The 14,275-nt window shown below is 61.6% G+C and overlaps 3 protein-coding genes across 3 annotated transcripts; 1 reads left to right on the forward strand and 2 right to left on the reverse strand.

The window, feature by feature from the left end:
* Positions 1-58: 58 nt before the first annotated feature.
* Positions 59-4,495, reverse strand: B0T15DRAFT_253397 (P-loop containing nucleoside triphosphate hydrolase protein). The gene is made up of 2 exons (XM_062863216.1): positions 3,436-4,495; positions 59-3,331 (listed from the first exon to the last, which is right to left on the reverse strand). The coding sequence occupies exons 1-2, from the start codon at positions 4,265-4,267 to the stop codon at positions 162-164; spliced, it is 4,002 nt and encodes a 1,333-aa protein (XP_062720583.1). The 5' UTR covers positions 4,268-4,495; the 3' UTR covers positions 59-161.
* Positions 4,496-5,610: 1,115 nt separating this feature from the next.
* B0T15DRAFT_537661 (acyl-CoA N-acyltransferase) lies at positions 5,611-6,853 on the reverse strand. The gene is made up of 2 exons (XM_062869633.1): positions 6,194-6,853; positions 5,611-6,027 (listed from the first exon to the last, which is right to left on the reverse strand). The coding sequence occupies exons 1-2, from the start codon at positions 6,606-6,608 to the stop codon at positions 5,669-5,671; spliced, it is 774 nt and encodes a 257-aa protein (XP_062720584.1). The 5' UTR covers positions 6,609-6,853; the 3' UTR covers positions 5,611-5,668.
* Positions 6,854-7,962: 1,109 nt separating this feature from the next.
* B0T15DRAFT_495244 (uncharacterized protein) lies at positions 7,963-14,225 on the forward strand (the record flags this gene model as incomplete). The annotated part of the gene is made up of 2 exons (XM_062867087.1): positions 7,963-8,421; positions 8,484-14,225. 2 exons carry the CDS (start codon positions 7,963-7,965, stop codon positions 14,223-14,225), a joined length of 6,201 nt encoding a protein of 2,066 aa, XP_062720585.1.
* Between the last annotated feature and the right edge of the window lie 50 nt (positions 14,226-14,275).

Genomic DNA, 14,275 nt, shown 5'->3' on the forward strand with positions numbered 1-14,275 from the left:
ACATTCTTGGCCATTACCGTCACTGGGCATACAGTGTAGAACGGGAACAACACAACGACTCTATTACCCGGTAGGTAGGTATGCTATCCACCTAGAACCTCTCCTTTCCCGACACATCTAACTATCTCAGGTACCCGACTCGGATGAACCCAAAAGTCCCTTCACTGCAACATCTGTTGCATCGCATTCACCCGATAACTCTCCAGCCTCGCCATCAATTCGGCATGCGTGCCCTGATCCACCACCCTACCCCCCTCCACAACAAAGATACAGTCCGCCTTCTTGACGGTATGCAGCCTGTGCGTAATGGCCAGCACCGTCGTCCCCCGCCTCACAATCTGATCCAGCCCCTCCTGCAGCGCCGCCTCGCTGGCCGCGTCCAGGGCACTCGTACTCTCATCCAGCAACAGTAGCCGCGGCCTCCGCACCAGCGCCCGCGCAATCGCCACGCGCTGCCGCTGCCCGCCCGACAGCCGCGACCCGCCGCTGCCCAGGTCGGTGTCGTACCCCTGCGGCAGGGCCGCGATCACGTCGTGGATGCCCGCCAGCCTGCACGCCGTCTCGATCTCGGCGCGGGAGACCTCACGGTCCGGGTCCGGGGACGGCCCGCCCAGGCTGATGTTGAAGGCGGCGCTGCCTGAGAAGAGGGCCGGGTCCTGCGGCACGATGGCGACGCTTTCTCGGAACGGGAGGGGAGAGGAGGGGGAGAGGGGAACGCCGTCGAGGGCTATGGTCCCGGATGTTGGGTGGTACAGGCCCTGCACGAGCGACATGATGGTGGATTTCCCTGCGCCGGAGGGGCCGACGAGGCCGATGAATTGTCCGGGCTGGATGGTGAAGGACAGGGAGGAGAGGATGGGCACGGAGGGGCGCGAGGGGTAGGCGAAGGAGACGGAGGAGAAGGTTATTTGCAGGCCTGGTTGTTGGGAGCCACTTGAAGAAGAAGAAGAAGAAGGGGGAACTGAAAGGTGAAGGGGGGACTCCGGGTCGGGGTTGGGGTTGGGAGGAGGGTGCGGATCGTGCTTGGAGTCGAGCGTGTTGTCGGAGCCGAGGCGGATGATGGCCAGGATGCGGGAGAAGGCGGTGCGGGCGCGCGAGAACTCGGGCGCGAGAGTGAACATCTGGCCCCACAGCTGGGCGCTGACCAGCATGGCGACCAGGATGATGAAGAACTGGGTCTGGTTGGCGTCGCCGGCCATGATGCGCTGCGACCCCCACCAGTAGGCGAAGGCGTAGATGAGAAAGCTCATGCTGTTGGCCAGCGCCAGCCAGATGTTGGTGAAGGCCGCGGCGCGCACCATCTCGTCGCGCGTGTTCTTCAGCAGGCGCGCGTACGAGCCCATGACCTCGTGCTCGAGCGACAGCGCCGCGACTGTTTTGATGGACTGCACCGCCTCGACCGCCACGGCCGTCGCGCGCGAGAAGGACGCGGCGTGGCGCTCCTCGTAGCGCGCCAGCATGCGCAGCTGCATGAAGCCGGCAAACAGCAGGATGGGCACGATGGCTAGGCACACGATGGCGATCTTCCACATGATGATGTGCGACAGGATGATGGCCGTGACGAAGTTGACCACAATCGAGAACACGGTGCCGATGGTCGACCCGCTGAAGCCGCCGATGGCCGCGCCGTCCTTGGTGATGATGTCGAGCAGCGACGAGGGTGAGCGGCCGGCGGCCGTGTGCCACGGCACGCCCTGCTCCATCAGCGAGCGGAACGACAGCACGCGCGCGGCGTACAGCAGCCGCTCGGCGAGCAGGCCGAAGCACGACCAGGCGAGGAAGTTGGCCAGCAGCTCGACGACGGCCAGCATGAACAGCAGGCCGCCGAAGAACATGCCCATGTCGAGGATGCGGTCGCCGCTGTTGCTGCACGGGTTGAGCGCCCCGATGGTGAAGCCGAAGATCAGGCCCGACCCGGAGAAGGTCCCGCCGACGATGACGGCCGCGAAGAGCGCCAGCACGAGCCAGGCCAGCGACGGCCGCACCAGCCGGCCCAGGCTGCGGAAGACACTGGCCCAGCCGGCGTCGTCGTCGTCCGTTGTGTCTATCTTTCCGTCTTCCCTTTCCTTCACCGTCTCCTTTTCAACGCCCGTCTCCTTGGCGTCGAGACTCCCCTTCTCAACGACCCCCCTTTCACCTACTCCTTTCTCTCCACCCTCCTCCTCAACAGTATTATTATCTTCCCCATCCTCCTCCCCACCCACCGTCATACTCCCAGAATTATCCTCATCGCCACCACTCAAACTCTGCAACCCCACCATCCCCTTAAACACCCCGCCCTCTCGGGCCATCAACTCCCCATAATCCCCCTCCTCCACCACCCGCCCGCCGTCCAGCACCACAATCCGGTCCGCCTTCCTGACCGTCGCCAGCCGGTGCGCGATACTGACCACCGTCCTGGTCCCCTCGCTCGCGACGCGATCGACGGCCGCTTGGATGCGCCGCTCGCTGGCCGAGTCGAGCGCCGACGTTGCCTCGTCGAGCACCAGGATGCGCGGATCGCGGATCAGCGCGCGCGCGAGCGCCACCCGCTGCCGCTGGCCGCCAGACACCAGCGAGCCCTTCGGCCCCGCGGGGGTTGCGTAACCCTGGGGAAGGTGGGTTATGAACGTGTGCGCGTCGGCTTGCGCGGCCGAGTGCTGGATTAGTTGCAGGAGATGGTTCAGCTCAGGAGGAGAGGTGGCGGTGGTGGTGGTGGTGGTGGTGGTGATGTGGCCTTCGTCAGAGGGAGGAGGAGGAGGAGGGGTACTACTACTAGTATTGATGCAGGCTGCTTGTGCGCCGAGCTTGTTGGCCAGGTCAGAGAGGGCGCTGCTGTTGCTGTGCAGCAGGACTTCCTTGAGCGGCTGGTGCTCCGGCTTGGGCGAGTTGACGAGCCCCAGGGCGATGTTTTCCAGGATCGAGCGGTCCAGCAGGGAGGGCTCCTGCTGCACGAGGGACAGGAAGGACCGCAGCGAGCGCACGTTCAGGTCGCGCAGGTCGTGGCCGTCGAGCGTGATCTTGCCCTCCGTCGGGTCGGCCAGCCGGGCGATCAGGGACGCGATGGTCGACTTGCCGCTGCCCGAGAGCCCGACGATCGCCGTGTGCTTGCCCGCGGGGAAGGTGAGGTTGACGTTGCGCAGCACTGGCTGGTCTGGGCGGGACGGGTAGGTGAAGGACACGTTGTGGAAGGTGATTTGGCCCGGCGTGTTGGCGGGCAGGACGATGCCTTGGTCGGAGGTGCCGTCGATGGCCGAGGGCTCTTCAATGTCCTTCATCAGCCGCTGGAAGGCAGAGGAGGCGCCGGCCAGGATGGGCAGCAGGGGGGCGATGTTGCCCAGGCATACGCAGGCTGTGGTCCGTCGGGGTCAGCAGAGGTTGCGGTCCGGTCCTGCTGTAACCCAACTTTACAGTCTTGTGGGGGGCGGGGGGGGGGATTAAGGGGCCAGAACATACCATCTACCAGCAGGAACACCACCGTGTAAATTTGCCCGACCGTCTCGCTGCCGTGGCCATTCATAGTGTCCACCACCATGCGGCTGCCCTGCCAGAAGGCCAACGCATTGGCCGAATAGGCAATGAAGTAGAGCAACCCGGCCTGCACAGCCGCGGCAACGCCTTTCTTGATGCCGGCGGCCCTCGCTTCAGCAGCATGCTCGGCAAACTTCCTCTCCAGCCTCGGCGCCGCCCCAAACGCCTGCACAACCGCGACGTGCTGCAGCGCTTCGCTGGCAATGTCGCTCGCCGCGGCCGCACTCCCCGCCGTCCGCGCAGCATACTTCTGCACAAAGAACCCCCCGCCGAGCGCCATCAACAGGAACGCCGGAATCAGCGACACCAGGATGCCCGCCAGCCGCGGCTGCTTAATGAAGGCCACGACGTAGCAGGCCACGAAGAAGCTCAGGCTCGCAATCAGGATGCCGACCTTCTCCGACGTGCCGGCCTGCACCGCCGTCATGTCGCCGTGCAGCCGGCTGCTGACCTCGCCCGCGGCGGCCATGCTGCGTGCGTCGAAGAAGCCCGGCGGCTGCCGCAGCAGGGCCGAGACGTACTTCGCGCGCAGCCGCTGGGCCAGGCGCTGGCTGACCAGCGACCAGGAGAGCACGTAGATGTAGATGAGCACGAAGGCGGCGATGGCGATGTAGACGAGCTGCAGCACTTTTGCGTTGATGGCGCCTTCGTAGGCAAAGGGGTTGGTTGGAGTGCTGAGGGATGAGGAGGAGGACGAGGAGGAGGCGCAGGTCGCGCCGTTCATGTCGTCGACTAGCTCGCCGAAGAGGATGCCCATCAGCGGGAAAGGGATGCCCGCTGCTGCGGCCGACAGTGTGCCGACTACAAGGAGCAGGATGTCGATCCATGACGGGTCGGCGGCCGTGAAGATGCGGAGGTAGCTGAGGAGGTTGAACTAGTTGGTAGTGTTAGTGATGGGGTTGCTTCAGGAGAGTGTTGCTGGTGATGTCTGCGAGCACCTCTGGTGGTGTTTCTCAAGGGGTAAAGTAAACAGTTAACAACATAGGAGTAACATACACTCAGCCCCGACTTCTTTTCGGCCGGCTCATCCTTTGGTGTCGTGCTAGAAGAGTCGGCGACTGTTGGCTCGGCTTCTGTGTTGCCTTCGGCACCCGAGGAACGCCTCTTCTCGGATGACGGGACAGCCGCCATCGTAGTGCCTGACTTTGCAGCCACTGTTGGTTATTCTGGATGGAAGAAGGCAGCCGCGTTCAGAGAGATTCCTGCTCCCAATCTGTGCCGACTGGTAGCGGCTTTGCCTGGTTCCCGCTAGTTCCTGCGAGGGAAGCCGAGGAAGGGACACGCAAGTGCGACGGCCTGCCGCCATGCACCCTGCTGGACGCGATCTGCCCTGCTCGTCCTAATTTTGCCATGAAAGTGGAACTTCATTTCGCGATGGCCCGATGCCGGGCTTGGCAGATGCGGATCAGATAATGAAGCCGGCCGGATCTGATAATTGTCGGAGGCCCACTGCGACCCACCATGACCAGGGGTTGTTTTGCCGATGTGGCAGCCCTCATGTTATCCATACGGATTACCGAGCTGTTCCTAGGCACTGAATGGCTTTGAAAGCACATTGACAATACTCTAAGCATCGGTCCTTAGGTTCTCTGCTTCTTGTTTCACTTCAACTTTTAGCAGAAGCATCTCTTCGAGTTTGGATTTGAGGAATCGCGGCGGGCTAGACTTTAACATTTTGCCGCGCACAGTTATCAGATCAGACTTTCTTGCGCGGTGGGGACGCGCCATTTTCCCGCGCGCATGCGTGGGGTCGCAAGCACAATTTCTTCATTTTCTTCCTGGTGCTTCAAACCAAACCAAGCTGCAGGCTATCGGGCTGCCTAACCCGGCAATGAATGCGTGATGCCGAGGATCCAACCCCATCTCCTCTCCGACCTACACCGTGCAGTAACTAAATCCCAACAGTTGGCCATTGTTACCGTCCCACGAGTCTCATTACGTACAAACGAGGGTGGCTGGCAGTGGGAACATGTCTGCGTTTGTCTAGCATTATCTGATGATCTGATAAGATCGTCAACAATTGCTGCATAAATTCTTCGGCGCGGTCACCGCTGCTCTTGGCCAAGTCATTCAGATATTCAGATACTTTCGCATGGCTGCCCAGCCTTGGGATCCTGGAGGTAACGGGCCTGTATTCTTGACGCCACTTCGTGTTCTATCATTGCCCCTTGACCTTCTCATCCGTTGTGCCCCTCTGCCAATACCACTGCACGTACACGTCTTCCACACTCTTGCCCTTTTCTGATGAAGAGGCTGTAACGGACGCCGGCAGCTTAATCATGAGGGGTACCTCTACATCCTCCTCCGTGCCCAATACCTCCGCGTCATGCACCACTCTAGCGATGTTTCCGGGTACCTGCATAAATCCCATCTTTCTGTAAAGCCCCTGTGATCCCGGTGACGACTCCAAGTAGATGGGCAACCCGGTGCTGTCACTGAGGTCGATGAGCGCTTGCACCAGCGCCGCCCCGGCTCCACGGCCCTGGTGCTTGGGGTGTACCGCAAAGGCGTGGATATCTTTCGTCACGTCAACTGGTTGTACAGTACCTCGTATCCGGATGTCCAACAAATATCGGGGCCCGATGGTTGCGCCTCCGTGCACGCTACTTGCATGCCTTCCCGTCTCGGGAAATCCCAAGCGAGAACGCTCAGAGAGAGACTTCAAAGGGGTTCATTCACTTACAAATATACCTCCCCCCACCCCAAATCCTCTCCCGGGCCTTCCACAACGGAGCCAGCACCCGCTCGGCGCGTTCCTTCTCCTTGCCCTGAAGCCAGCCCACCTCGGGCATGACCCTCTCCTTCTTCTTCTTCTCCTCCACCTTGGGCGTCGTAACAAACACATCGCACAGCGCCATGCCCACTACCTCCCCCGTGGCCGGGTCGAGGCACTTGAAGGTGTACTGCGTGTCCGACGTGTGCCACCAGGCGAGCGTGCCCTTGGCGTGGGCATCGCGGAACTCGTCCGACGCCACGCCTCCGGGGAAGAGGATATCCAGCAGGCGCCGGCCGTCCGGGTCGGTCGTGAAGGCGGCGAAGTAGACGTCGTAGACGGCGCGGATGTCGGGTATGAGGGCCGGGAGGACGAGGAAGGGCATTTTTTCTTCTTTTATTCTTTTATTTTGTAGGTTTGGGGTTTTGTAGAAAAAGGATGTCTCAATGCGGTTGGGTGAAGGTAAGCTGGGAGGACGGTGATGATGGGCCGCAGCTGTACGGTTGAGGTGATGCCATAACGGTCTATGGACTGTACCTTACATACATGATGTATCCCCGCGGCATTACTGTTTGACGACGATCCTTTCCCTGTCAACATTCCGCGCAACACGCATGCCGCAATCTTGCTCGTCACCATTTTTTCTTTTCTTCTTAGGCGCCAGATCGGGCCGGCTTGCGTAACAATCCCACCCGAGACCCGGGGCACTGGGGCCGTTGAACGCCGCACAGCAGGCTGTCTCACAACTCCTCTTCCATGCAATCTGCAGTGCGACAGTGGATTTCGGTAGTCTGATCGGAGCCGCGAAGACCCGCGCCTGAGAGACACTCCCACCCCGACATGTGCCGCTCCCGAAGCCGGAGTGATGAGAGGGGAGGCCGGGAGGGGAAAACCAGGGTGACAGGACAGGGGTGTGTCCTGCGTCGGCAAGTGCCCCATTAAAGTTATCTGATCCGTCGGCCCCTGTCCGGTTGTTTAACTTTGTCCCCACTTCTGACCACAGTCCCACACACACCTGACGCTGCCCTTCTTCCGCTTCATCAAATTCAATGGCACCCACCACTCGGCCCAAACCGGGAACCGAGCCTCGGCCGCCCTCTTCCGTGTCAACGTCACGAATGGTACGAAGTAACGACGAGTCTTCTGTATCCTGCATGCTTGGGGCGCACTGATTGCAAGACAATTCTCTTCCTGACGCTTGCGGGATGGGCTCATCTATGCATACAGGAGTGTGACAAGATCGTTTCCTGTGGCTGCCCGACAACCGGCTCCATCATGATCTCCGCCAAGCAGGATGGTACTGTACGTTCACCCCGGTGGGCACCGTGGGGCCGATCAGGTGCTGTACGTAAACCTACTCGCGAGGTTGGCTGGAAGCCGGCGCCGGCTAGCGAGGGATGGACGGCACCATGTTCACTGCTACATTAGAGTGAAAATAGGGCGCACCGTGTACCGCTCGTGCCTTACCCCCGCCCTCCGTTCCGACACTCCATCAGCATGACTTGTTGTCACGTCCTGCTCCTCCCTCACGAGTCAGTTATTGTATCCTCTTCGGAATTCCCACCATCCCTAACAGCCGCTCCCGCCTTCGTCTGCCGGTCTACATGAGCGGCAGCCCTTGATCCGCCCTGTAGCGTCACAGCGTCACAGCTTGGTACAACAGCGGCACAGAGACAGTGTGTGTGTGAGAGAGAGAGAGAGACGGAATCAACCGTCCCAGCGGCAGAGCGGCAGACATCATGCATCTTGCGCAACATGCGCCCGGGCTCATGGGCCTGGGCAACGGGCTGCGCCGCGATGCGATGCAGCTCACGCCGCCTAGCACACCAGTGGAGGTGGTTAGCCGGACGGTATCAGTACCCGCTCTGGCCGGTGACAGCGACAGCTTGTACCGAGCCCGCCTTCTTCTTGCCTGGGCGCTCGTTCTACAGCGAGAGCGGGGCGAGGATAACAAGCTGGACCGGTTCGCGTGTGGATGCAAATACGTCGGCGGTGCCGACACTTCAGAGCAGTTCTCGCTGTCTGCCCTTGGTCTGGATTTGAGCCGTACAGCCACTGACACCGTTGCGACATGCTTGGAAAAGGTCGAGCAGGCAATGGGCGCTCTTTGCCCGCAGCAACAACTAGAATCGCTATTCTACAATGACGAATCTGGAAGTCTCGTCTCGCAGAAGGAGGCATTAGGCTCAGATCCAAGAGTACGTTAGTTGCAGTTGCAGTCAAACCGCTCCGTGGGACCTCAAATTGACAGGACGAAAAGCAATGGACATTCCAACTGCGCGTCACTAGGGAAGACCAGGCGGCGCTCAGGCTATGCGGCCTGCGGCACGGTAGCGGTCCCCTAACAGAACGCGAGGCCGGCGGCAAGCTCGACACGTTCACCGAGCTTCTCACCATCATCCTCCAGCGGCCCGAGTCTCCAGTTAAGGATTTCCTCGACCCGCTCCCGCGTGATCTCGATCAGATCTGGACGTGGAACGCCGCCGTGCCGCCAATCATCGACCGAACCATGCACGACATCATCTCGGAGCAAGCCGCCGCCCATCCAGACAAAGTCGCCCTGTCGTCCTGGGACGGCCAGTGGACATACGGCGAGGTCGAGTCCTTGTCCACCCGCCTCGCCCACTACTTATGCTGCCGCGGCGTGGCGGTCGGCACCATTGTGCCCCTGTGCTTCGAGAAGAGCCGATGGACCATCATTGCCCTGCTCGCCGTGATGAAGGCCGGCGGTGCATTTGCCCTCACCGACCCGACCAGCCAGCCGGAGGGCCGGCTGCGAGCCATGGTAGAACAGACCGGAGCCAAGCTAATCGTCGCGTCCGAGACACAGTCGGATCTTGCGCGCAGGTTGCTACCCACTGACGGCAGCGGCAAGGAGGTCGTGACCGTCTCCGAAACCCTGCTCGCGCCCCTCCCATCCGACGACACCACCACCACCCCAGCATCCCCCTCCTCCTCCCTCCCCGTCATCCCAACGACCACCTCCCCGCTCTACATCCAATTCACGTCCGGCAGCACAGGCAAGCCCAAAGGCGTCGTGGTCTCGCACGCAAACTACACCAGCGGCGCCCTCCCGCGCGCCGCAGCGGTCGGCTACACCCCCAGCTCGCGCGTGTTCGAGTTCGCCAGCTACGCGTTCGACGTCAGCATCGACTGCATGCTCTGCACGCTGGCGGCGGGCGGCACCATCTGCATCCCTTCCGACGCCGACCGCATGAACGACCTGGGTGCCGCCATCCGCGCCAGCGGCGCCAACATGGCCCACATGACGCCCAGCGTCGCCCGCGTGCTGGACCCGGCCGTGATTTCCGGTTTGGACGTGCTCGGTCTGGGCGGCGAGGCCGTCTCGGCTGCCGACGCCGCCGCGTGGAGTAGTAAGGGGGACACGAGCGTCGTTGTTGCGTATGGTCCGTCGGAGTGCACGGTTGGCTGTACTGTGAATAACACGTTTGCGAGCAGCAAGTATGGGGAGGAGAGGAGGAAGGTGTTTGCCACGGGAAACATTGGCCGGGGAGTTGGGGCGGTCGGGTGGATTGTGGATCCTGAAGATCATGACCGCCTTGTTCCGGTCGGGGCGGTGGGTGAGTTGTTGATTGAGGGCCCCGTTGTTGGCCTGGGCTACCTCGGCGAGCCGGAGAAGACGGCGGAGGTGTTCATCGAGGATCCGGCCTGGTTGGTAGCCGGACACGCGACTGTCCCAGGCAGGCATGGGCGACTGTATAAGACCGGCGACCTCGTTCGGTATGACGGCGATGGGTCCGGCGACTTTGTGTTTGTCGGGCGCAAGGATGCACAGGTCAAGCTTCGAGGTCAGCGTGTGGAGCTTGTTGAGATCGAGCACCATCTGCGACGCTGGCTGCCGGCGGGAGTGAAGCTAGCCGCTGAGGTGATCAAGCCGAATGGAGGCGAGCCTACGTTGGTTGCGTTTGTGGCTGAGCCCGCTGCCAACCAAGCGCGGCTTCAGCCCGATGAGCCATCAAGTGAGGAGCCCCAGCAGGAGCACTTGAGTTTCTCCGAGGAAATGACCAAGGCACTGAGCGGCATTGACGAGACACTCGGAGCGGAACTGCCCCGGTACATGGTGCCGGCCGCGTACATCCCTCTACGTGAGATGCCTTCGCTTCCGTCCGCCAAGATCGACAGGAAGACGCTGCGAGCAATCGGCGCCGCCATGACACGCGAGCAACTTACTCTCAGCTCCCGGAGGAACAACAGGCGGACAGATTCGGGGGGGCAACCCACAACTGAGACAGAGCAGGCTTTGCAGCGGGTCTGGAAGTCACTGCTCGGGGACCATGTCGATAGCATCTCTGTTCACGACAGCTTCTTTGCGCTCGGCGGGGATTCCCTCCGAGCCATGAAGCTGGTGCCGGCTGCCAGGGCCGAGGGTATCTTGCTGACGGTCGCCGATGTGTTTCGCTATCCGGTGCTTCGTGACATGGCCGTTGTTGCGCGGAGGGCAGGGACTGATGACCAGCAACAGTATGGCGACACAACCCCAGACGTGGTACCGCCGTTCTCCCTCCTACCAGGCGACTGGGCCCCCGAAGAGGCGCGAGCTGAGGCTAGCAGACATTGCGCTGTCGATCCAAGTGAAGTGGAAGATGTCTACCCCTGCACACCCTTGCAGGAGGCGCTCATGGCGCTGTCGGCTAAGGTCAAGGAGGCGTACGTTGCGCAACGCGTGCTGAAGATGGAGAGCGTTGAGGAGGCAGAGAGACTGCAAGCAGCGTTTGCGACGATTGCAGCTGATTCTACCATCCTCCGCACGCGCATCATCCAAGTGCCGCAGCGTGGGCTGGTGCAGGTCGTGGTGAAGGAGCCCGTCACCTGGCGCTCGGCAAGCTCGCTGGCCGAGTACCTTGCGCAGGACCGCGACGAGCCGATGGAACTGGGCAAGCCGCTAGTGCGCTATGCCATGATTCGCGAGGACGGAGTTGCCCATTTCGTGCTGACCATGCACCACGCTTTGTACGACGGCTGGTCGATGCCGCTGGTTGTCGACCGTGTCAATCAAGCATACCAGGGACTGTCGCCGCGCCGGCCCGCCGCCGAGTTCAAGCACTTCATTCACTATCTCAACAGGACGCTGGACCGTGCAGCCTGCGATACCTACTGGCGCGAGCAGCTGGCGGGCGCTACAGGGCAGCAGTTCCCCCGCCTCCCGTTCGAGGGCTACCAAACACAGGCCGACTCGCTGCTGGAAATCGACATCTCCCTCGAGGGGCGGCGGCTGCCAACATGCGCAAACGCCACCGTCACCCTAGCCACAGTGGTGCGGGCGGCCTGGGCGCTGGTTGCCTCGCAGTACTGCAGCGGGAACAGGGACATCGTGTTCGGCGAGACGCTGACGGGCCGCAACGCGCCGATTGTCGGGTGCGAGGAGATTGAGGGCCCCATGATCACCACCGTCCCGATCCACATCCGCATCGACCGCGACGCCACCGTCGAGGAATATCTGCAGTCCGTGGCCGAGCAGGCCGTGACGCAGATCCCGTACGAGCACGCGGGGCTGCAGCACATCCGTCGGCTGAGCGACGACGCGCTCCAAGCGTGCGAGCTGCGGACGGGGTTTGTGCTGCACCCTGCTGCTGCTGGTTCTGCTGCCGGAGATGACGCTACGACGGCGGTGGACGGCAACACTTCGCCGGCGAATGGGCTCGTGCCCGCGGGCGACGCCGAGGCTGCACGGGAGGCCCTCAAGTTCAATACGTATGCGCTCATGCTGGTCTGCTCGCTGTCGGCCGATGGCTTCTTTGTCATGGCGAGCTTCGACTCGAGGACGGTGGACAAGGACACCATGTCGCGAGTACTGGAACAGCTGCGAATCGTGGTGCATCAGCTTTGCGAGGGTGACGGGAAGACAGTCAAGGTCGGGCAGGTGCAGTGCTTGACGGAAGCAGAGCGGAGGGAACTGCACACGTTGAGCAAATCGACGCTGGATGTGGGAGGCCCTCGCGTGGCCCAGCTTACAGGGCTGACCGAGGACGAGATTGAAGGTGTTTGGGTTGTTGATGCGGCGGATTGTCAGCGCCTCTTGCCGCGAGGAGCGGTGGGCGAACTGGTGGTTGCATCACGCAAGGAGTTGGCATCGCCTGCAGTGGCCATTGTTGACTGTCCCGAATGGCTTAGTGGGGAAAATGAAGCCTTCAAAGGCACTGAAATCGCGAGCAACGGCGAACGGAAGGCACACCTCTACCGCACACAACTGCTGGCCGCTTTTGACACCATCTCTTGCGAAGCCGCGCTGCAGATTCTGCAATCCATAACCGACCTCCCCAAACAAAATGTCGCGGCAAAGCGGACCCCAGCCACGAAGGATACCCGGGCTGTCACGGCGACCTCGACCAAGCAGAAGACACTCCGCCGCATCTGGAGCCGTCTCCTCAACACCGACGAAAACTCGATCTACCTCGGCGACAGCTTCTTCGCCCTCGGCGGTGACTCCATCACCGCCATGAAACTTGTCGCCGAGGCTCGCCAACAGGGCATGCAGCTCAGCGTCGCCCAGGTCTTCGCCAACCGCACGCTCTACGAGATGGCCAATGCCATGCAGCCGATTTTGGCTGGTTCGTCGGGGCATGCACCATCTGAATCTCAGGCTGCTCCTGAATACAAACCGTTTTCGCTGCTTCACAGCTCGCTGACGCAACGAATCCAACGCGAGCTCGAGAACGAACCGTGCAAGATTATTGACATACTACCTACGCGGCCGCTGCAGGAGATCGCCGTGAGGGGAACCGTCGAACTCCCGCGCTTCTCGATCCGTTACGAGCTCATACACTTCGATGGTTTGGTGGACAAGACACGTCTCCTCCGCGCTTGTCAGGAGCTAGTCGCGCGCAATGAGATCTTACGAACCGTCTTTGTGCGGGTCGACAGCAACTGCTACAGCGTTGTGCTTGACGACTCTTTCACCGCTCCGGTAGTGGAATATGAGGTGGATGACGCTGTGTCCTTTGCCGGCGAGGTTTCCCGCCTCGACTCTAAGACGCAGATGCCTTACGGCTCTTCGTTCGTCAAGTGGTTCTTGATCACCGACCAAGCGAAATGCAGCCTGGTGTTCCGCATCTCCCACGCGCAGTACGACGAGATGTGTCTCCCCATCTTCCTCAAACAACTGCACGGCTTATACCAAGACTCACCCAACGTGCCGCCCTCTTACTCATTCTCCGCCTTTGTCAACCACGTCAGCCGAGAGGCCATACCCGCCGCCATTCCCTATTGGCGGAACCTCCTCGCCGGCTCACCGGGTATCACCCTCCTCCGCCCCTCCACGCCCATCACCGACCGCCGCCACTTCGCCGTGCACCGCACCGTCGACATAGCCGCCCGCACCCGCGACGTGACAGTGGCAACCTTCCCCTCGGCCGCCTGGGCCCTAACCCTCGCGCGGCTGACGGGCAGCGCCGACGTCGTCTTCGGCGAGGTCGCCTCGGGCCGCAGCGTCGACGTGCCCGGTATCCCCGATGCCAACGCAATCGCGGGCCCTTGCTGGCAGTACGTGCCGACGCGCGTGCGCTTGGGAAGTCAGGGTGCTGGCGGCGCCGTCACAACAACAACGGGCCACGACCTCCTCGCGGCCCTGCAGCACCAGCATATGGCCACCTCGTCGCACGACTGCATGGGCCTGGACGAGATCGTGCGTTGTTGTACGGACTGGGATCCGGATCCGGATACGAATGCGGAGGGGCAGCGGGGCAGGTGGTTTGATTCGGTTGTGCATCAGGACGTGGCGCATGTTGAGGAGTTGGAGTTCGGGGTGTTCAAAGAAGGCGGGGGAGGTGGTACTAAGGCGAGGATGGAGACGCTGTACCCGTATGAGGAGCCGCTTCGGGAGTGGAAGATTCAGGCCTTTTACCATGTGGAAAGTGAGAGGTTGACGCTGGAGGTTGTTACCTTCCATTCGTGGCGGGAGCATGCCGTTGAGATTCTGGATAAATTGGTGGCGTCCATGGAGCAGCTGGTGAAGCGGCCTTGGGAGGAGTTGACTGTGGTTTGAAGTTGGACGCTTTTACCCTTGCTGGGTTTCGCCTATGGTCCATGATCTCC

This window comes from Chaetomium strumarium (assembly GCF_033439665.1).
Source record: "Chaetomium strumarium strain CBS 333.67 chromosome Unknown B0T15scaffold_5, whole genome shotgun sequence".
NCBI classification, from domain to species: Eukaryota; Fungi; Ascomycota; class Sordariomycetes; order Sordariales; family Chaetomiaceae; genus Chaetomium; species Chaetomium strumarium.